Consider the following 21,463-nt stretch of genomic DNA (forward strand, 5'->3'; position numbering starts at 1 on the left):
TCACGGGCCCAGCCACAGCTAAATTGGGGTTCTCAGGTAAGGCTTCTGTTGCAGCACTGCATAGCTGACAGCTGGCACAAGTGCACCAGCAGGGGCCCTCCCTTGGTCTGCATCTCTGTGCAGGTGGGTTGTTATCCACCCTGCTCCATGCCAGCAGCACTGCTGGGCACACCCAATCTAGGTGGGGATGAAGACTTGAAAACAGAACCAGCTGTGGGGTCCAAATGCTGTTAGGAAGGATCTGAGCACCTGACCTGGGGTAATGAATGCACTTGTGCAAGCCATCTTGACTCTGGAACAGGCTGCCCAGAGAAAGCAGTGGATGTCCCTACCAGGAAGCATTCAGAACCAGGCAGGATGGGGCTGTGAGCAACCTGCTCAGAGAGGTGTCCCTGCCTATGGAAGGGGGTTGGAATTGGATGGACTTAAAGGTCCCTTCCAACCCAAACCATTCCATGGTTCCATGATCTTCTTACACTGAGTTTTCTCTCCCACTGTCCTCAGAAGCTTCCTCATGGTTCCTCACACATGCCACCCTTTCCAAACACCATTTACCTCCAAGAAAGGCTCCAGCAACTCCTCTGCCTGAGCAGGGTCTCAGCTGTGCCTGCTTCTGCACTCTTCTGATTGGGCTCTTCACTCCTGCAATCATTACAATTTCCAATTTCCACCCCCAGTTATTTCCCTTGACCTCATGCTCTCACCACCTCCATCAAACCCAAGCTGACAGGTTTGGGGTCACACGACACACCACACTTCCAGGACAACATTCAACCCACAGGAAGCAGCAGTACATCAAGAGTTTTAACAGGAAATTTAAAGCTATTGTTTCTCAGACCCATGAGAGTCACATTGTTGAGCTCTTCTGTGCTATCAGGAGAACCATAAATTTCCTTTAAAAGCAACTGAAAGCTCAGATGCTATCTGTGCCACCATGGCGAGCCTCTCGAATGGAGCTGACAGGGTCTTGGGGAGAACAGAGAAATACTGCTCGTCCTTCAATAAATCCCTACACGTTATCAGCAGCTATAACTACTCTTTTTTTTTTCTTCTTTCTGCCTAGGCTTCAAAGCACTTGGCAAATAACTCTGGAACTTGTGTTTGATAGGTGGGACATGCACAGACACCAAGCCTGGGAGCAGGTGGGAGCCTCCATCCATCTCTTCATTTGAAAAAACTGTAGCAACTAATTGGAAAGGCAAAAGAATCTTTGTGATCATTCAAAACCCAAAGAGTGCAAAAAAAAAAAAAAAAAAAAAAAAAAAAAAAAAAAAAAAACCACCAAAACAAATAAACCCTACAACGGGTTGAGAGAGCTTGCACTGCTTTCCAGAACACACAAGGACTAGGAGGCAGCAATGAAGTCATATGGCTGCTATTCCATGCCATGCAATGAAACCCTACTGCTTGCTCTCAGAGAATATTTTAGACCCAAAATAGATTGAGTTTCAAAAGCAGTGCAAGAGATTGAAGGAGAAAAGACTCAGTGAAGAGACTGAAAATGCACTGCTCTGGTTGCAGCATCAATTCCAGGAGACCCTCCAGAGGTGGCAGAGAGGAAAGCACTGTTCCCAGGGCAGCTCTCATGCCCTGCCACCTGCTGTGAGCTCCCACAAAGGGGTGATGCTGGACATGGGGTCTGACCAAGGGAAGCCATTCTCACACACACAGAATCACAGAATGGCCCGGGTTGGAAAGGACCTCAAGGATCACAAAACTCCAACCCCCCGTCACATGCAGGGCCACCAACCTCCACATTTCATAGCAGCCCAGGCTGCCCAGGGCCCCATCCAACCTGGCCTTGAATAGTCCTGGTTCTCACAGTCATGCCCTTCAGTTAAGTCACAGAATGTGCCCATTGCACAGATGGCACCCCCACCACAAGTCCAGTGTTGCTCTTTGTGACCAACAAGCATAGAAAGCAGTTGGGAGCCTGCTAACCTCAGCACTGCTCTGTACAGTGCTGGGAGAGTTGCTAAAACAGCAGCCACACTAATGCTCAGCCATCCTCCCAGCCCAACCTCAAGATGGTAGCACCATATATTAACAGATTTAGACATCACCCATAGGTGAGGGCATCTGGTCCTGCTTTCAGAGACCAGAACCAACTTCCCAGCATGGATCAGGTACACATAAGGCTGCACGTGGAAAGCCAGGGGTCTGCAGAGCTCCAACCAACTGGTGATCTGAACCATTTTCCTGTAAAGTCTTATGTTCTTCATTTAGCACTTATGTAACAGGATGGGAATTTTAATGTTCAGTCTTCCGAGTTCCACAGTGCTGCGCTCCATGCCGAGAAACAATGTGCCTTAAAATAATCTTCAATTTGACTTCTCTCCTTGCTGTCTCTCCCTGGAGACTTGAGAAAGGACTTCTCGGAACTGATTTACCTGAAATGTGTACGGATAAGAAACCTTCTGCTCACAGCAGCTCTAGTGAGCAAGATCCCATTCACGTGCTATAAAAAGCCAACGCGCTGAACTTGTGCAACTTTCCCCATTGCCATTTGTTTAAGAAGCATGATGTCATTCCTTGCATTTTTATTCAATGCACACAGAATGAAAGCTATTTCCCTGTGATAAAGGAGCGTGTCATAGCCAATTCAACAAGACCTACCGACTGCAGCAAGAAACGTAGGGGAAAAAATACCTCCAGTCCTGGAGGTGTTCAATGCAAGGCTGGGGATGGGGCCTTGGGCAGCCTGGTATGATATTAAATGTGCAGGTTGGTGGCCCTGCCTGCAGCAAAAGGGTTGGAGCTTCGTGACCCTTGAGGTCCTTTCCAACCCTGGCCATTCTGTGATTCTATGAACAAAACACAGTGATGTAGGTCTCCCTTCTTCCACAGCACATTTAGTAATGAAGCAGTGACTGATGGCACCCTAAGAGCACAGCAAAGTTCTCCAGACCCCAAAAGCAGAAGATAAGAGACAAGGCATGAAACTGCTGGCAGTGCTGGACCAGCAGGGAGGGCTGTGCTCTACCAATGGGTGCTGCCCCACACAGCTATCTCTGAAAGGGAGCCCATCCTTCAGCACAAAGAAGGGACTCAACCTTCCTAATGAATCATGGAATGAATTATAGGATGGCCTGGGTTGCAAAGGAGCACAGCGCTCATCCAGTTCCAACCCCCTGCTGTGTGCAGGTCACAACCAGCAGCCCAGGCTGCCCAGAGCCACATCCAGCCTGGCCTTGAATGCCTGCAGGGATGGGGCATCCACAGCCTCCTTGGTCAACCTGTTCCAGTGCCTCACCACCCTCTGAGTGGTGGATATTCCTCCTAACATCCAACCTAAACCTCCAGTCTCAGTTGCATCAGTTATGATGCTGCAAAGCATCATAATCCCATGAACAGTCATTTGTTAGCCAGCATTTTAGACTGGAGAAGTTTCCCATTCATCCACCTAGCAAAGCAAACCATGCAGGACAGCAGCACCCCTCCCAGCAATACCATTACTCTGCAACAGACGCATGGCTTTCCTCCCACCTCAGCTCCTGAAGGAGGAGTAGGCTGTCAAAACCCAAATCTGAAGGCTGCAAGTGAACAAAACATGTTTTCCAGGGTCACTGGATTAAATGAAGCCTTTCCAGGAGAGCCTGCTGCTGCTGCAGGGCTACACACCATGCACACAGTGCTCTGCCCTGACGGTACAGACAGCGCAGCATGTAAAGTCTTTACCTGCTTGCCACTTAATTTAATGTGCTGCTTCTGCAAGGTATAAAAGGCTGCTTTACCTTCAGGCAAGTGTTCAGGTTGGTGAGATGGAAGTCTGAATCTAAATCCCATTAGCAAATAAGAGGATCTACATACAAAGGGCCCCACGCAGCAGCACTTTGCGCAGTTCTTCCTGCTCCGAGTCTTCAAGGACTTGTGCTGCACCTCTGGAAGCACTTTCTATAACACTGCTATCAGTTGTACCTGCTGGGATTCATCTGAAAAAATAAACACACACAGGAACAGGAGCTCCTGGGCTCTGAAGATGGCTCTGCAGGAAGCAAAGGTCCACAGCAGGTTTTCAAGGTCCCTGGAGGCGCTCAGCAACCATGGGGATGTGGCACTGAGGAACACGGTCAGTGAGCAAGGTGGGAGTGGGCAACACCTTGCAGAACCCTGAGGGGCTTTGATGTGAAGGGACAAGAGGTGGTAGCCAGGCACCTTCAACTCTCAGTGATGGGCAAACGGGGTCAGGTGCCAGCCCTGCAGCCACACAGCTGTACAAGTTCCTGTGTTGTTGGCTGTCAGGGCATTTAAATGCACTGGGCTGATTCAGAAAACACACAGCCTATGTGACACCCAGCTCTCACCAAAGGAGCAGGAGCACAAGTAGCACAGACAGTGTGGATGGTTCTAACTACAGTGGCTTCTGTGCATTTGACCACTTGGCATCTGCTGCGCTGCTCAATGCACCTACAAGCCAGCAACCAACTCTGCCCTCCAAAGGTCATTGCTCAGGAGGCCCTGCATTCCTCTAGGGCAGGTGTGAGCTGTATGCACAGCCCAGGCTTACTCAAGGTGAGTTTCTGGGTGACCTAGATGAAAGCATGAACAGGACATATTTGGCATTGGAGCCACGGACTGCAGAGCTGAAGCACTGCTGTTCACACATTGCTCCTGGGAGACCTCTGCCATCATCACAGGAAAGCTCTGCACTGATCAGACACCCACACCCCATCCAAACACCTCTGTACCACAGGGATAAAGCACCAGGATCATCTCCTCCATAGCCTGAGGCTCTCCTCAGCAACAGTCCTAATTAGTAATAATCCTCATCCATGCAGAGCTTACCATGCTCTCCAAAAAGAGGTGAATATCCTTGTTTCTGTTAACAAGGGCACCTGGCCATATCCCTTCAATCAGAACTATGCTTAAAACTCCTCCAACATGCAAAAACCTTTCCCTCCTTTCACCAGCAGTAGAATCACAAATGCCTTGGGTTAGAAGGGACCTCAAGGATCATGAAGCTCCAATCCCCCACCGATGCAGGGCCACCAACCTCCGCATTTCACAGCAGCCCAGGCTGCCCAGGGCCCCATCCGACCTGGCCTTCAACACCTCCAGGGATGGAGGGGGCATCACAGCCTCTCTGGGCAGCTGTTCCAGCACCTCACCACTCCCTTGGTAAAGAAGCCACAAGTCAGTGCTGGGAAGGCAGAATTACCATCTCCAGCTTCCCTCAGGGCTGGCTGCTTTATTTCACTGCACTGGGTATTTACATGGGGGGAATCTGATACATCCCCAGCTGGGTTGAGCACTGCACACATTGCATTGTTTCCCAGCTAAGGAAACAACTCAGGGTGTCACTAGGTGAAACACTGTGTGGAGGATTAAGGTAGGGGACCTGTTTTGGGATGCTCCCACCTGCATTTCCACAGCTACCATCATTTAGATCTCCTCAGCTCAGCCAGAACTCAGTGAACACACACTGCACATCAGGTCTCTGAAGAACACCCAAGATAGAGACAGCCAGGAGAACCCAACTTAGTTGACAGGACAAAAAACATGGTTGGGCTATGAAAAACTCTCACTGGCAGTATCAAAGCATGGGGATTGCTGGCAACATTCTTTATAATGAAGTATCTGTAAATACTCTTTTTTTTCCCCTGCATTAAAAGTCCTTCTGACATTTTAAGAGCTTTTATACAAAACATAGCATCTCTTGCTGAAGTATAATCTAGCTTCTAAAAATACTGTGAGCCAAGAGGAGCCTGCTGGCCATCCCTTTATCCAGGTGGGGTTAATTTAAGAGCAGACTGAGTTTCAGCAGAAGCAGCACAGCTTTTTGTGGTATCAGGTCTAACAAGAACTGTTGCAAAACTGCTGCAGCTTGAAGCATTCACTAGGCTGCTCCCACAGCCCCATGCCTCCCAAAATGGTGATGGACAGATGTAAGTGGTTGGTTTAAGAGCTATCGCTGCAATAACTGAGCCAGCCATGTCTGCACATACCTGTGCAGCTCAGAGGGCTGGGACAGGAGGACACAGAGCACATCGGGTCACAGCCTTGGAGGAAGCCACCAGATGGTGGTGAGGCACTGGCACAGGTTGCCCAAGGAGGCTGTGGATGCCCCATCCCTGCAGGCATTCAAGGCCAGGCTGGATGTGGCTCTGGGCAGCCTGGGCTGCTGGTTGGTGACCCTGCACACAGCAGGGGGTTGGAGCTGGATGAGCACTGTGCTCCTTTGCAACCCAGGCCATCCTATGATTCTGTGAGAGCAGCAGCAAGGAGCACACAGCATTCCTAAATCCAGTTGTCATAGGACACCGCACTAAGCACCACTAATCTACAGATGTTCTAAACACAGAGTGCTGCTTCTCATCCCAACACCAGCACTGGGCTGTGCCTCCCTGTGTGCTCCCAAGGAGATGCTCTGGGGGTCCCACACCTGCTGCCACCTGGGAGTTGGAGTCACTGCTCCTGGAGATGTTATGGGGCCACAGAGATGGAAGCCTGGATGCGTCACACGAGGCTGGGCTCCCCATTCCCAATGGGAACAAACACAAGGCAACAGCATTGGAGTGCTCACAGAAGCGCTGGGATGCACAGCAACCAGGCTCAGCCCAAAGCAGGGAAATGAACTTGAGAATTCAACTGAAATTCAACGCATCAAACCCAGAAAGTGGTTATTTTCTGAACTGATCCCCCTGACCTGTGTTAACTGCAGCTATTGCAAGGATAAGGAAAGAGATACATATTCTCTCCTGACAAGCACACAAGCAGTAACTGGAAGCGTGCAACAGGACAGCTTTACATTTCAGTTTATTTGGGTTTCATCATTTCATAACTCTTTCAATATCTGCAAGCTTAGTGCTGCTGTTACTGGGCTACTCTCCTTATCCCACATAATGCCCTGACCATACTGTACTGATTTATTACATTATTGCACTGCTAAGGCACAGGATTGCCCTGCTCACATACAGCATTTCCACAGAGCTGCTCAGAACGAGAAGCTGAAAGGACTTCAGCAATGCAAAGGACAATGGATTCTGTTGAATTACTGCATTGGCACATGTCAATACCAATTTTTCCTTGGAATAGCATGAGAAAGTCTTTATCGATAAGCTAATTAGAGCACACACTTAGCACTAACCACTCATCTGAGCCAGATATTCAGACTGCTTGCTCACTTCCCACCTCGCCCTGACGAAGGTTTGCAGGTTTGCTCTGTATTTCTTTGATGCCTCCAGGAGATGCTCCAGGACCATCCAGAAAGCCAACGCCATCCTCCCTTTGATTCCCACTTCTGTAATCCTCATTTTCACCTCCCTATTGAAAACCACAAGCTGAAAAGCCTTTCAGAGCCCCACACATCTTTCAGCCTTCCACCTCCTTTGTTGGTTTTTCTTTTTAACTGATAACCAGTGGGAAATGCTCCTCTGGACCTTCTGGAAGGCACCCTGAGGAGGCTGCAAATGGGTCACAGCTCACCCTACACAGGACTCCACGAGCCACAGGGCTGCTGGTGTCAACTCACCTGCATTACGAAGGCTGAATCATCTTCTACTGCTTCCTACACTAATGAACGCTGCTTTTGTTTCTTCCCCTCCCCCCAATCCAAACGCAGCCATGACTGTTCCATAAGGACATGCTAATTATTATTATTTACATCGCAGTGAAGGCTTGGAAACCCTGCCAGAAGCAATCCCACTGCGACAGGTGATGCACGAACAGCACACTCCCACCCTCAGGGCTTTGCAGACCAAGAACATTTGTCTTTTAAAGACCAACCCAGCTCTGTTCTCTGCCCACCGTTAAAGCTCACTGCTTTCTTGGCTCACACCTCCACATCCATCTCTCCCCTGCTCTTCCCATCCTACATAGCCCCAAAGATCTTGGCAGCACATCCTCCGTATGGCTTGCAGAGTGGTAAACCACCTTCTGACGGTCAGACTAGATGATCCCCTGTCTTTTTCAACCTTAATGATTCTATGATTCTTTCCAGACACTGAAACACCTCTCTCACCTCCTCCTGCACAGACCCTTTGGGAGCACCCACCAGAAGACCCACACCAAGGTCCAGGCACAAGCAAGAGACTATGCAATCTGCCCCATTACACAGCTCCAGAGTTTTGTTTTAAGGCCCAGTGCTTTAGGTAATTTTTATTAACATTTTAATGAGTGATAAACACAGCCTTGCAATTAGGGAGTTAATGATACTGCTGCACATTCAAGCTATAAAATACATTTCCTGCTATGAGCAGCTGTAAACTGGAAGTTTTAATTGATACAAAACAATGCTGAAGCCATCTCAGTTCTGCATTTGGTTTTGTTCTTCTACGAGTGATCTCATACTAGTCAAAACTTCTCTAACCCCAAAAGCAGCACAACAGCCCTCAGCATCCCAGCTGCGTGCTGTGCTGGTGGTACAGCAAAAGGCCAACTCCAGGCTGCAGAGATTGGTTTGACAGGATGGGACCCCACATAGTTCATCATCTTTGATGCTTTTGGCTTTGATGCATCTTTGGCTTTGAGAAAGACATGGCCAAAACAGGAGGCAGACAGAAGAGCTAACAAAAACCACGGAGCCAAGGCTGCAAGTTTAAGACCTTAACACATTGCCTGTGAGAACCCCACAAGAGCATCCTCAACAGCTATTGCATCTCATGTGCTCATTACAGCACAACTGTATGCTTTCAGCATGACCAAGCCAGGCACACATTCTTATGGGAACCTGATTTTCACAGAATTGCATGGAGAATTTGCACAGGGAACATCCAACACCCATTTCTGGAAGGCAGAAGGGTCCAGCTTACCTTCAGGACTCCTAGGTCAGAGACAGCCACACAAACGTTATGCCCAACAGGACTGTCATCAGCTAACACCGCTCAGAAGAAAATTAAATAAAGCACTGGCTCCTTCTATGTAATGCTTTATAAGCTGATATCTGCAGAACAAGCAAGCGTTGTATTTCCAACATATACATTTGCCAATTGCAAGGAAGAAAGGAGCACAGATTCATTCCTGCAAGAGCAGAACTGCTGAGGCATTACAGGTGTATGAAAGAAAGACAATCTCAGCCAAGAAAGCAAAGGTGCAAGCAGAACACCTGGTGGGTTTTCATCAAATCAGGATTTCTTAATGCAAAGCTGTTGGCTTGCCTTAGGACATGAAGGCAAAGCCCCACATAATAAAGTGACCATCAGCTCAACGCACTGCGCATCAGACCCCACATGATATTAGCCATATTTGCCATCATCTGAAGAAGCAAACTGCATTACCTCACCCCCAACTGCCTCCCTGTGCTTCCACCCCATATCAGAAACAGGGGCAGAGGAGAAAGGTTAGCTCTGCTCCAAGTACACTGCAACCAAGCAATGGCACACACAAGGGACAGTCACCATTAGGGGGGTTCAATGCATGTGGACCAGTTGAAGACCACAGAGCAGTGAGACATCATGATGCGGATGCACTGGGTGGAGAAATGGCTGCCACAATGAAACCATGAAGATAGGAAGTCCTCCTCACCCACTGCATCGGCATGGAGAGACTTTATGGTCAGAGAAGCATTTCCAACCAGCAGCTTCCATCAGCCCTGCAAGGAGCTGCTCATGGCACATCTGCACTGCCCAGATCTGCTTCACCCAGCTGCCTTCACCCAGGGTCAGTAACACTGGGAATGACCCAGGTCTCCTACAGGATGTGAGCCACCAGGGCTCGCTGCATGCAGGCTCTGGCCACAAACAGCCACTCTACAGCAAAGCATTTTACTAAGATTCCCCCAGCTTGGCTGGTTGAACCCCATGCAGATGTGAGAACAGGCAGACTTTTACAGCACCCCAAGGAGTAGCAGATGGCCACACAGCTCTGAACCCTAGGGGAACACCACACATCCTCCCCAATCCCAGCAACAAGGGCTTTGCTGCATAGAGGGAGTTTTTTGCACCAAGCACAGAAGCTGCAGAGGTTGTAATTGCAAGCATCTCCCTAAAGGAAACCTATTCTGCCATGCAAACACTGAGTCTGCCCCACCTGTGCAACCCCCAGGTTGGTGTATAAGTCTGCACTTAACCTCCTGGCTCAGCCCAGCACATACTCCTATTACTTAGTTGAAAAGGTTCATTTCTAATGCTCAGCCTTTGTGCATCACTTTTACAGCAAAAATACCTAGAAATCACTGGCTATCATCTGACTCATCTCCTGCACCAAGGAGAGGGCTCTGGTGGGGGCTTCCATCAAGCACCAGATGGAAGGAAGGTCCTTTTGTTAAGAATAGAGCTTAGTTGCAGGGTATTGGTTTTCCATTTGAAAAGCCCCTGAAGTTTGAGGACTCAACTTGTTTGAGCATGGAGTAGCCGTGGGCAGCAAAATGTTCTCTTTATGAGAATATTTAATCTCAGTAGAAAAAAAGTCTCTTTTTGTTCAGGTGCCTGAGGTAAAGTGAAGCTTTCCTATAAGGCAAAACATAGGCATTAATTAAACTAATTAAAATGTGAGAGCTTCTGCCCACTACAGGAAGGAGAGCACTCATGGCTTGCAAGTGAGAGGCTCTTGGACCTGCCTGCCCACCAAGCAGATCTCTGGTGTGCATAGGAACCACATGCTTGGCCAAGAGCAGACACAGCACCTACAGAAGGTCTCAATACACCAACAGGAATCAAGTCCCACCCCAAGAACATGGGAAGTCATCATTTGTACATGTTAATATTTCAGCCCTGTTTTCTGCTGGCACAGCTTCCAACCACGAAGGGAGACTGCCAACATTTGCTCATCCACCAACTCTACTAGCTCTTACAGTGGATTAGCTCATCAAGTAATTGGGGTTGCAACACAACAGGACACTGTGGGCTACACAAAACCCAGCTGCTGTCATCAGACCTCACCTCTACCTGCAAAAGCAGCCTCAGTTAAAGAAAAAAGATTTAGAATCATCCCCTCATACATCAGTACAGCAGGAACCAGTGGCACACGTACCACACATTAGGAAACAACAAATTACTGAAAAAGACACATTCTTTGAATGGTTGGAGATCAACTCATTGACCATTGAGACCTACTGTAGGAAGCCTACTTGTGCAAGGGCAAAACAGGTGATCCCTTGCAAACCCTATGACTCTGTGACCTAAGACACAGACACAGCACACCAGGCATGGTTTGCCATTATATAAATTCAAGTGAAAAACTTCTTCCTCCCCTCTGCACTAAGAAGAGCCAAATCAGAAGTCCTACACATCCCACAATCTCCTGACAGCATAACTGAACAACCAGAAAACATTTCAGTGTTTTGACACCCTCTAAGCGAGACAGTTTAGTTTTTATTTAGTTGGAAACGCCTGTTTTAAAACTCCTTTCTGCTTTACATGAAAACATGCATGTAGGTTAAAAGAAAGAAAAAAAAAAACAAAAAAACATAAACCACAACAAGCTCCAACACTTTTCCACTTTGCAGAAACACCATGCTCGCCTGGGATAGCTCCCACAGCTCCTGAAGATGCAGAACACATTTACCTCTCCTTGCCCCCAGCGAGCTGAGCCCAGGCACACCCCAGAGAGCCCTCTCCTCAAGTATCACCTCATTTCTCCTTGCTGGATTCAGTCAAACCAGGCCCAGAGGCACCGACGCAGCACTGGGAGCAGAGCATCCCTACAACCCACGGCAAAGCCCATCCCGTGAGACAACAGGGGAACCGAGCAACACAGCACAGCCACCTCCACAACCATGCTTTAATCTGTTTATGCAGCACAGCTAAGAAAGTATTGGCTTCCCAACACCCCTACCACCTCCCTCTACAGGCAAAAGAAGCATTTCAATGAAAGAAAAACTCACGTTTAGAAGAGCAACCTGAATACTCCAGCTTTGCCAGCTTGCTCCAAGCCTGCTCACAGCCCAATGGGAGGAAAAGCCAGATGCTAGCCTGGCCCTGCTTTAAATAATGATCTCAATTAATTACAGCTGTGGGGCTGCAGAAATGCCATTGAACACCTCCAGAATCACATAATGGCCTGGGTTGGAAGGGACCTCAAGGATCACCAACCTCCACATTTCATAGCAGCCTAGGCTGCCCAGGGCCCCATCCAACCTGGCCTTGAACACCTCCAGGGATGGACGGGGCATCCACAGCCTCTCTGGGCAGCCTGTTCAATGCCCCTTGGAAGCAGCTCCATGACTGACTTTGTACTGGTAGCCTTGTTTGAGTGCAGAGTGGAAAGAGAGGTGCTGCTTCCAGGGGGGGAAGCAGCAGGGAAGTGGCTGATTTACAAAGTTTTGCTAATAGGTACTGTGCTGTTTGGCACTGATATGGGGGAGAGGGGAGAAAACTGGGGAGTGGGAAACAGCCCAGGTTAGCAACTAAAATAACAAGCTGAAAATGTCAGCTGGGCGCTGGGGATGGTATCAGCTGCACCACATTGTGGAGTCCTCCCATCCCTGCACCTGGAGGGTCTGCACCAGGTCTGCACACAGGGAGGACTCTGCCCCACCATATGAGGACAAAACCTTTGCTAAAACAGCTACTGTGGCAGCTCTCTTGTTGGTCTGACCTTTGCACTGCCATGCTGCCAAGAGTGCCTTATTGCTTTATATTCCATCAGTACAATGCAGAACAAAAAAAAAAGGGGGGAAAAAGCAATCCAACAAGCAGGAGAGCAGAGTAAGTCCACCTTCAGAAAAACAGCCGTTAATCAGGTGGGCAGCCTGACGCAGCATCCAGTATCTTTACCTCCTTCCATTTGGATGTGCTTGCTTAGTTGCTAATTGACAGTCCCTGAGTAGTAATGATGAGCAGGACGTGATGGAGGTGGTGGTGTGATGGAGGGGGATGTGGTGGGGGCTCAGGAGGGAACTGCCACTACCAGCCTCTCCTCTTCTTCCTTTGCTCCCCCTTTTCCAGCTGCAAAGAGCTGTTGTTGCATGGCTGAGACTGACAATAGAAAGGAGTCACCATCCCTGGAGGTGCTCCAGAACCATGGAGATGTGGTACTGAGGGATGTGAGCAGTGGGCATGGTGGGGTGGGCTGGGTAAGGCTGGGGATCTCAGAGGGCTTTATCAGTTTTCAAGGAGTTTGGGCAAACCAGCGTGCAACAGATTAAGCAACTGAAATGAATGACTTCAATTGCCAAATCATCACAATTGTGCTCAGCAAACATATAATCTTAATCCTTGTAACAAAGATGGCAACCACACATTGGTCCCCATCCCAGCAGGGTCGCAGTCTTCTCTGCTCTATGGAACAGAGCTGCCTAACACCTGCACAGGCATTGCCCGTAACAAAACAGAGTAGAAGCAGTTTCTTAAGCAACAGCACAAAGAAGAGAAACCTAAAATCAGCAGCATTTCTAAAACCTTCCTCCCAGACTGCTTGTGAAGGGCTGCAACCCATTATAGCTCCACTAACATCTTTTTATGTCATGTCATCTCTGCAGCGGGGAAAAATGCTTTCAAGTTCAGCATTGCACTTCCCTAGGCTTAAATATTCATAAAGCAAGAACCACACCAAAAAGGTTTAACTCCAGTTTGAGAATTGAGATGGGAAATGGGAGTTTTGATCCAGGTGCTAACGGCCAGAGCTGCTGTGTGTATGCAAGGAAACCATTGGGAATGCATTGTCCCCACATGAGTGGGGTGGATACAGCTTCCATCCATTTCCAGGTCTGAACCAAGCATGGCAGCATACGTGCTAAATCAGTGGGGATGAGTTCTTGTCATCAGCCCATGAAATGACTGCAAGGAATTAGGGACATGGCTTAGTGGGCATGGTGGTCAACAGTTGGACTCGATGATTTTAGTGGCCTTTTCCAACTTTAATGATTTTATGGCTCTATGATCTATGAATACAAGTCTCAGCGGGTTTACTTTCAAACCAGTGAGGGAGCTTTTCTGGCTGCATCCCAAGGTCTGAAGGCTCTGGGGCTGGTGCATCAAGGACCCATGGCTTCTGCCTTCACCAATCCAGCCCTAGGGATGACAGTGCTGGCCCCAGACCACCTCTCTCATTGTGTGGGATGTGGCTGAGATGTTAAAATCCCTACATTTCAGGCTTGCCAGGTGGGGCTGGTCATGCATCCCTGCAAGATGTCCTCCAAGATCCCCAAGCCCAACACCAACCCACCCCACCATGTCCACTTGACCACGTCCCTCAGTGCCACATCTCCATGGTTCTGGAACACCTTCAAGGACTCCACCACTCCCTGGACAGCTGTGCCAATTCCCCACCAACCTTTCTGAGGAAAAATGTTTCTTAATATCCAACACCTGAACAGGTGACAAAAGTTTCTGCCCAAGTGATAAAAACATCCAAAGATGAAATCCACACAGTGCAGTAAGGCTGCCACCAGTGAACCTGGTTATAGAAACACCCCTCAGAGTCCATGGGATGCTCAGGGGTTCATGGCACCTGTGACCGCCCCAACACTGTGGGATGTGACCTCATAGCAGGCCAGAGACAGGCGCCCCAGAGGCCAGGAGTCTCATGCTCATAGAATCATCATAGAATTACAGAATGGCCTGGGTTGCAAAGGAGCACAATGCTCATCCAGTTTCAACCCCATGCTATGTGCAGGGTCTCCAACCAGCAGACCAGGCTGCCCAGAGCCACATCCAGCCTGGCCTTGAATGCCTCCAGGGATGGGGCATATGTTCATACCTGATGGGTGATTTTATTCCATCTCACAACACTGCAGCTGGCTGTGTCTCCAACCCAGGGACACGCTGTGGTGCAGGTGCCAGGCAGAGCCAAGGAACCTTGGAATGGTGAGAAGGAGGTTTTTTATCATGGCTCTTTGGAGAGCGCTGCAGGCACACACGTGTACAGCTCACAGCTACAGAGAGAAGCATGTGCTGAAACCCAGCTCATGTTTCCTCGCCTAGCAATCCTGCCTTGACTCATGTTTAATAATCCTCCTACTTTCCAGCAGGACAGAGAAGGGCAGCTCTCATCCTCAACACCTCTGCAGCCCCCCTGCAGGGCGCCCCAGACACCTCTGCCCCTTTGCTGCCAGCAGGACTGGGATACAGAGGTGTTACCAACATACCCAGACCTTCCAGCCCTCCCTTCCTACACTGAGCCATCCACCAGCATATTTCATGCACTGTACTCTGAAGGGTACACAGTGTTTTAATCATGTAATGTAGTAATAACATAATTAAAGTCCACACCATTTCCTAAGTAACATATATTACTCCAGTCGTTGCTTTGATATATTAAAAATAGATTAACTGGTTCCCAAAGCTTGGGGCCAGGCAAGACAGTGGGTTTCATACTGACCTCCCACCAGCCACGCTGCCCCCATCAATCCCACTTATGCTAATGGAAGAAGAAACTTTTGTATGTTAAAGATGTCATACATCCAGCACATCTCCTGCTGATCTTCTGCAACAACACAGACATAACATGAAGAAGGATGGTAGAAAGGCAAATTGGGGGTTCTCAACTCGTGGGGACACAGCTTCAAGCAAGGAGCAGCACTGCAAATGCTGAATTCCCATCAGAGACCAAAGGAACTGCCCTGCCTTGAACATCCACCCTCAGAAAACTGTTTTTCCCCCAAAAGAGTCTTTTCCAGGTTTAAGAAAAGATGGGAATGCATAGGTGCTGCTCCAGGGGAAGAGATGTGCTGCAGAAGAAATGGAGCCCTGCAGGAGCGTGCATATGTCTGCGTGCCTATAGAAGCTGGCACTGCAATGCATGCAGAGAGCAGACCATTCCTTCTCCAAATCAGGTACCCAAAATGCTGAAGAGACTGAGCAACACAGCGCCGAGCTTTAATCATTCATCTGCTTCCTTCCTCCCCAGCACTTCATCTGACTGATTCTAATTAAACTGGATTTTGCTCTTCCGAGCCAGGAGAGCTTTTGTTTTATTTGTTCAAAGACTGTTTCCTTGCCACCCGATTTCCTCCAAATCTCCCTCACAGGGACTCAAAGGCAGCGATTTCACCACCTCTGCCAAGAGCATCAGCTGCTGCCTGGCGGGTGAGAAGCAGCATGGAGAGCTCACTGCGTGCTGGGGGATCGCTGGGAGCCGCCACATGCCCGATGGCAGAGATGTGCCATCCCAATGGAAGGGTCTCCATCAGTTCTGCAGGGCTGGAGTCAAGCCTGGTGTGGTTTAATCTCCATTGCTTATCACACTTCTACTACAGAGAGTTTTCACTCTTCCATCTTTTAGACGACTGGCACAGGTTGCCCAGACAGGTGTTGGTTTCTGCACACACTCACAGTCAGGGGATGGGCTCTGAGCACGGATGGAGCTGTGGGTGTCCTTATGCATTGCAGGGATTGGGACCAGATGGCCTTTAAAGGCCCTTTCCAACTCAGGCCACTCTGTGATTGTATGATTCTATTTCCCTTAGCCCCAATTTATTACCTCCCGGTGCCCTAAATCACATCCCCACGCTGCACGATGCTGCCCAGTCCCTTATCTGCAAGCATAGCACCGCTCCCAACACCTGTTAGCAGAAACGATGGCCACCTCCATACCTCCATACCTCCATGCCCTGCGCTTTGGCTGCCAGAGCTGCTGTGCTGCTCAGCCTGCTGCAAATCCAAATCCCTGCATGAACACCTGCAGCACACAGGCAGAAGGACACACCTCTGGTACTCAGTTAAAGAGTTAAAGCTGTCCTGGAGCAGTGGGCTCGTGCAGAAGCTCCTGGAGCAGGCACACAGCTGCAGGGCAGCGCCGGTCCCTGCAGCACCGTATAATTCCTGCCCTGTTCCCGGGGCCGCAGCGCTGCCCGTGCACAATCCCAGCACTGTGCGGGGCTGGCCCAGCCCACACAACGCCCGCATTCACTGCCATGGAAATGCCCTCCATCCCCACGCATCTGGGGCTGCTGACCCTTCCCTTTGTAACATGGAAAACGCTCTCAGTTTAAGTGTTGGGTTTGGGTTTTTTTTTTTTTTTCCTTTTCTTTTTTTTCCCCTTCTTTCATCCTTCTAATCCACTTGTTGGACCAGGCAAGCAGCAGGGAAAGAGAAGGGCAGTGGCACGCCAGCACTGCCAGCCCAAAGCTGGCAGTTACGAATCCCCTCTGGATGGGGAGCGGGGTGTCCCACGTGGCTGCATTACAGAGCAGCTGGAAGATCCCAACTGGCACACAGTGACCCCACTGCCATCCTAGGAACATTGCATAGCTGGAAGGTGCACTGCTGGGTTTTGGTTTCCCCGTTTCCCAAAGCTGCTCCTTTCCAACAGCCAGCCCTCCTCAGTAACATTTCCAAGCCAGCACAAGGAAGCAGGACGATCTCTCTGACATTTAACGTGATAAATACCCATGCATGCAGGCACCAGCAATGAGAAGCCAGCTCGCTCCTGCAGCCACATCTGATGCTGTGTGCGTTCACCCTACGCCCCAAGCTGGCTCAGAGCCCTTGGAGCTCTTCAAGCAGCCCAACACTGTGGTTCCTGGTGGCACTTGAGATGAGGAAGCACTGACAGCTGCCCTCATGGTATCCACACCTGCAGGGATGGGATGGGATGGGATGGGATGGGATGGGATGGGATGGGATGGGCAGAACCTCTCACCTCTGGGCTGTTGCAGGGAAGGTATTGCCCACATGTGGCTCTGTGCAGCCTGGTCTGGTGATTGGCAACCCTGCACATGGCAGAGGGTTGAAACTAGGTAAGCACTGTGATCCTTTTCAACCCAGGCCATTCTATGATTCCATGATTTCAGGAGTGGTGGCAGTGCGTGGGGACCTCAGGGACATCGTGTGCCTGATCCAGGGCAGGTTGGCACCTGGAGATCTGACCCTAGGCTCACAAACTCCCACAGCCTTGATGTGATGCCATTTATCTACTTAGAAATGCCCCACACACACACACCTCGGCCTTCTCAATGAGCTATTCTTTCTCTTGTAACTCTAAGTTTGTCGGGAGGATAACCATCATGTTCTGAATACTTACGTTTTCTGCTTTATTAACCGTGCAAGTCATGCATAATTTACACTGGAGAACTGCACGCAGCACTTGGGTTCCTCTAAAGATTATTTTGCAGAATACAAGCTGGGCAGAGCAGAGCAGGGAGCTGCCCATCCTGCCTGGGGGCACCAGCTCTGCTCTGCCCGCATCCCGTGGCCCCATCGCTCCAAAATCTGTCCCCAGCTCCATTCCATGCTGTAAAAGCAGCCGACTTCCTAAGCGCAGCTTTGCTATTCAGAAGCAACAGAGGAGAGTTTAGGGGCAGACGCACAGCCAGACATCAGGGGATCTTCATTCTATTTTTTGTACAAACCGGGGATAGAAACGCAGAGCATTGGTTTGCAGTTAAATACCAAAGTGCACCCACAGTGCTGCTGTGGACACACACACGGGTTCCCCTTCCCGGGCCAGGGCTCGCCTTGCAAATCGAACTCGGAGCACCGACTCCCAAATACCCGATACCAAAATGCGTGCACCACAGCGGGATTTCGGAGGCGCTGGCCGTGCCCCGGATCTGGCAGCTTTCGGCAAAGCTCTGCCCGTTGCAGACAGACCTCGGGAGAGCCGACAGAGAGGCACGAATTCACACAAAATGGGTTTCCAACGCAGCGCAGCCACACACGGCTGAGCTCACAACGCTCCCCCCTCACTCACCCAGCCCCAATACGGCGTTACGTTGTACAGAAAGGCATCGCGGCCAAACCAAAGTCCTGTGATAAACCCGCCCGTCACTTTGCGTACACACGGATGCGCTCAGCCTGGGGCAGGAGCTGCCTTTCCCGCAGCCCGAGCTGTGCCCGAAGCTCTCTCCCATCCGCACCAACGGTGCCGTTCCATCGCACCCAAAGCTCCGCGCTGTGCGCCGGGAGGGCAGAACCCGGCGCTCCGCCGCCGAGAGCCGCACGTTGGCGCCGGCACGAAGCCTCCGATATTTTCGGTGATACAGAAAATCAGTCCAAAAATAAAAAAAAATAAAAAAAAAAAATCAAGACATATGAGAGGAAAGGGGAGCGGGTACCAAAAGTACATCTTCGACCCGGGGGTGGCGAGCCAGGAGCTCGGGCTGAATTCACCGAGTCCACCCGACACCCATCGCCGGAGCTCAGCTCGCAGCAGCTCCGCGCGGCCGCCGCTTACATAACCCCGCCACCGGGCCGGGGGCCGCGCAACGGGCGGCGACCGACCCCCTCCCTTCCCTCCCCCGTGTTCCCCGCCTCCGGCTTCCACCGGCGATCCGACAAAACGGGGCCAGCCCGACCCGAGGGAAGGTTGGGAGGGAGGGAGGGGGGGAAGGAGGACAGCGCGGAGGAACGAGCGAACCCGCCGTTCCACGCACCGCCCGGCGCAGAGTGAACCGGCGGAGCTCTCCGCACCCCGCGGTGATGGGAGCGGGGCAGGGGACGCGCATCCCCGCGATTTGCAAGTCACTGCCCGGAGCTGAGGGGGGAGGATGGCGGTTCCAGAGGAGCGCTCCCCTCCTCCGCGCCGCTCGGCCGCGAGCACCGCGCGCCCCCGGCGGAGCGCGGCGAAGTTTGCGCTTTTCTCCCCCACCCCTCGCTGCGCGACCGCGGGCGGCCCGGAGCCGTGCTGTTAACAAGTGCGTCGGGGCCAGGCACGCGGCGGTGCTCCCCCCCCGCCTCCCAGCCCGCATCCCACGGCCCGCATCCCGCCGTGCCCGCGCGGTGTCAGCGTCTCATGGCAACGGCGCTGCCTCCGCCGGCTCCCGCGGCGCTCGGCGGCCGCGCGGGGATCACCGCACCTCCCGACCCCCCCCAACCCCGCGTCCATCCCCGGCCACAGGCGCGACAAGGTCACGACTCGCCCCGCACTCACCGTACACCCCTTGCCCGGAGCTGCCCTCCAGCAGAACCGTCAGCAGCCCCAGCAGCCCGATCGCTACATCCATCTTCACGTGAGCATCCACATATCCAGCCCGGCGGTGGGGGGCCGCGGGGAGGGGAGAGAGGCAGCGCGAAGCCCTCCGGAGCCCCGCGCTCCGCTGCGGCCAAGCCGCGCACGCCCGCGCAGGCAGGGCGGCTGGGGGCAGGCGGCGGGCACCGCTCCGCTCTTCCTCCTCCTCCTCTTCCTCCTCCTCCGCCTTCTCTTCCTCCTCCTCCTCCCTGCGCAGCGGGCGGCGCGGAGCGGTGCGGAGCGGCGCGGGCCGAGCCCCGCTCACAGCCCCCTCAGGGCTCCGGCCGCCGCCGCCGCCGCCTCCCGGGGCCGCCGAGAGCCTCCCGGGGCCGCCGCAGCCTCCCGCGCCCCGCGGCCATCAGATGCCATCGCAGCGCCGCGGCCCCCGCATGATGCGCGGGGCCCCCCGCGCGGCGCGGAGGAGGGGGCGTCCGGGGGTGGGCGCGGGGCCGCGGAGGTGGGGCCGCGGAGCTGGGGGCCGGCCGGGCGCGCAGCGGGCAGCCCTCGGCGCTCAGCGCGCCTGCGGAGCGGCGGCCGGGCCCATGGCGGGGGCGGCGGGGGTCCTTCTGCCGCGCGGTGGTTGCGCGAGCGCGAAGCGAGGGCGGCCGTGTGCCGTCACGTTGTGCTGCTATACGTGCCGGCTGCCGGAGCCGGGGAGCCGCAGCCCGGCGACGTCAAAGCTGCGTGGCTGGCTGCCGCGCGCCTTCCTCCGCCTCCTCCTCCTCCTCCGCCGCCGCCTCCCGGGTCCCCGCGGCTCCGCCACCGCCGCCGGGTGCGCAGGGAAGCGGGCGGTGCCGAGCCGGAGCGCCGCGCCGCGCCCGGAGATGGGATGCGCGGGGCTGTGCGTTCAGCCTTAGGATGCGCGGAGCGGTGCGGTGCCGTACGGTGCCCCCGCGGACCACGCTGCGCGCCGGTGCTGCGCGGGACCGACGGTGCGGGGCGCGCTGCGCTCGCTCTGACCGCGCGCTCCGCTGCGGGGCGGGTTGCGGGGCTGGGGGGGCGGCACGCCGCGGCTCCCCGGCACCCCCCATCGGCACTGGGTAGAGCTCCGGGCTGTGCTCCCCCGGGGCCGTGCGGGAAGTGCGCTGGTGAAGGGTCTCTCTTGCCCCCGTTTACCACCGAGGGCTCGTTGGGAAGTAGCCGGCCGTGTCCGCGTTCCTTCTGTTTTGGTTCCTTGGATTGCACTAAAACCATGGGCGCCTTGAGGCAGTTCATACTTAATGCGGGCGAGGAGGCTCAGGATCTGCCCCATCACATTAGCACAGCAGTGAGGGGCAGAGCAGGGCTTGGCCTGCAGTCTTGAAGTGTGGCAGTCTGGACATGTACGGTTGCATTCAGTTTCCTCCCCTGCCTGCATCAATTAAGGATTAGTGCTCAAGGCCAGGACCAAGTGATGTGCTCTGGAGCAGTGGCAGGATTTCTTAAGACCCCTCTGGCATGAGGTGGGACTGTGCTAACAGGGCTTGGACATAGAATCATGGAATGGAACCATAGAATGGCTTGAGTTGGAAGGGACCCATCATCAAGTTCCGACCCCCCTGCTGCATGCAGGACCACCAACTTCCACATTTCATAGCAGCCCAGGCTGCCCAGGGCCCCATCCAACCTGGCCTTGAACACCTCCAGGGATGGATGGGGCAACACAGCCTCTCTGGGCAGCTGTTCCAGCACCTCACCACTCTCTCAGCATCTAGAG

At 52.5% G+C, this 21,463-nt stretch overlaps 1 protein-coding gene across 1 annotated transcript in view; it reads right to left on the bottom strand.

Annotated features, from left to right (window-relative positions):
• The window catches only part of MDGA2 (MAM domain containing glycosylphosphatidylinositol anchor 2), a gene marked incomplete at both ends in the record, with an annotated part of 309,306 nt that extends 289,544 nt beyond the window's left edge, over window positions 1–19,762 (bottom strand). Inside the window, one exon of the mRNA XM_079537937.1 lies at window positions 19,690–19,762. Within this exon, the coding sequence (XP_079394063.1) occupies window positions 19,690–19,762 (73 nt within the window). The remainder of the gene's footprint in view (window positions 1–19,689) is intronic.
• Between the last annotated feature and the right edge of the window lie 1,701 nt (window positions 19,763–21,463).

This window comes from Tetrao urogallus, assembly GCF_951394365.1.
Source record: "Tetrao urogallus genome assembly, chromosome: 6".
Classification (NCBI taxonomy): domain Eukaryota; kingdom Metazoa; phylum Chordata; class Aves; order Galliformes; family Phasianidae; genus Tetrao; species Tetrao urogallus.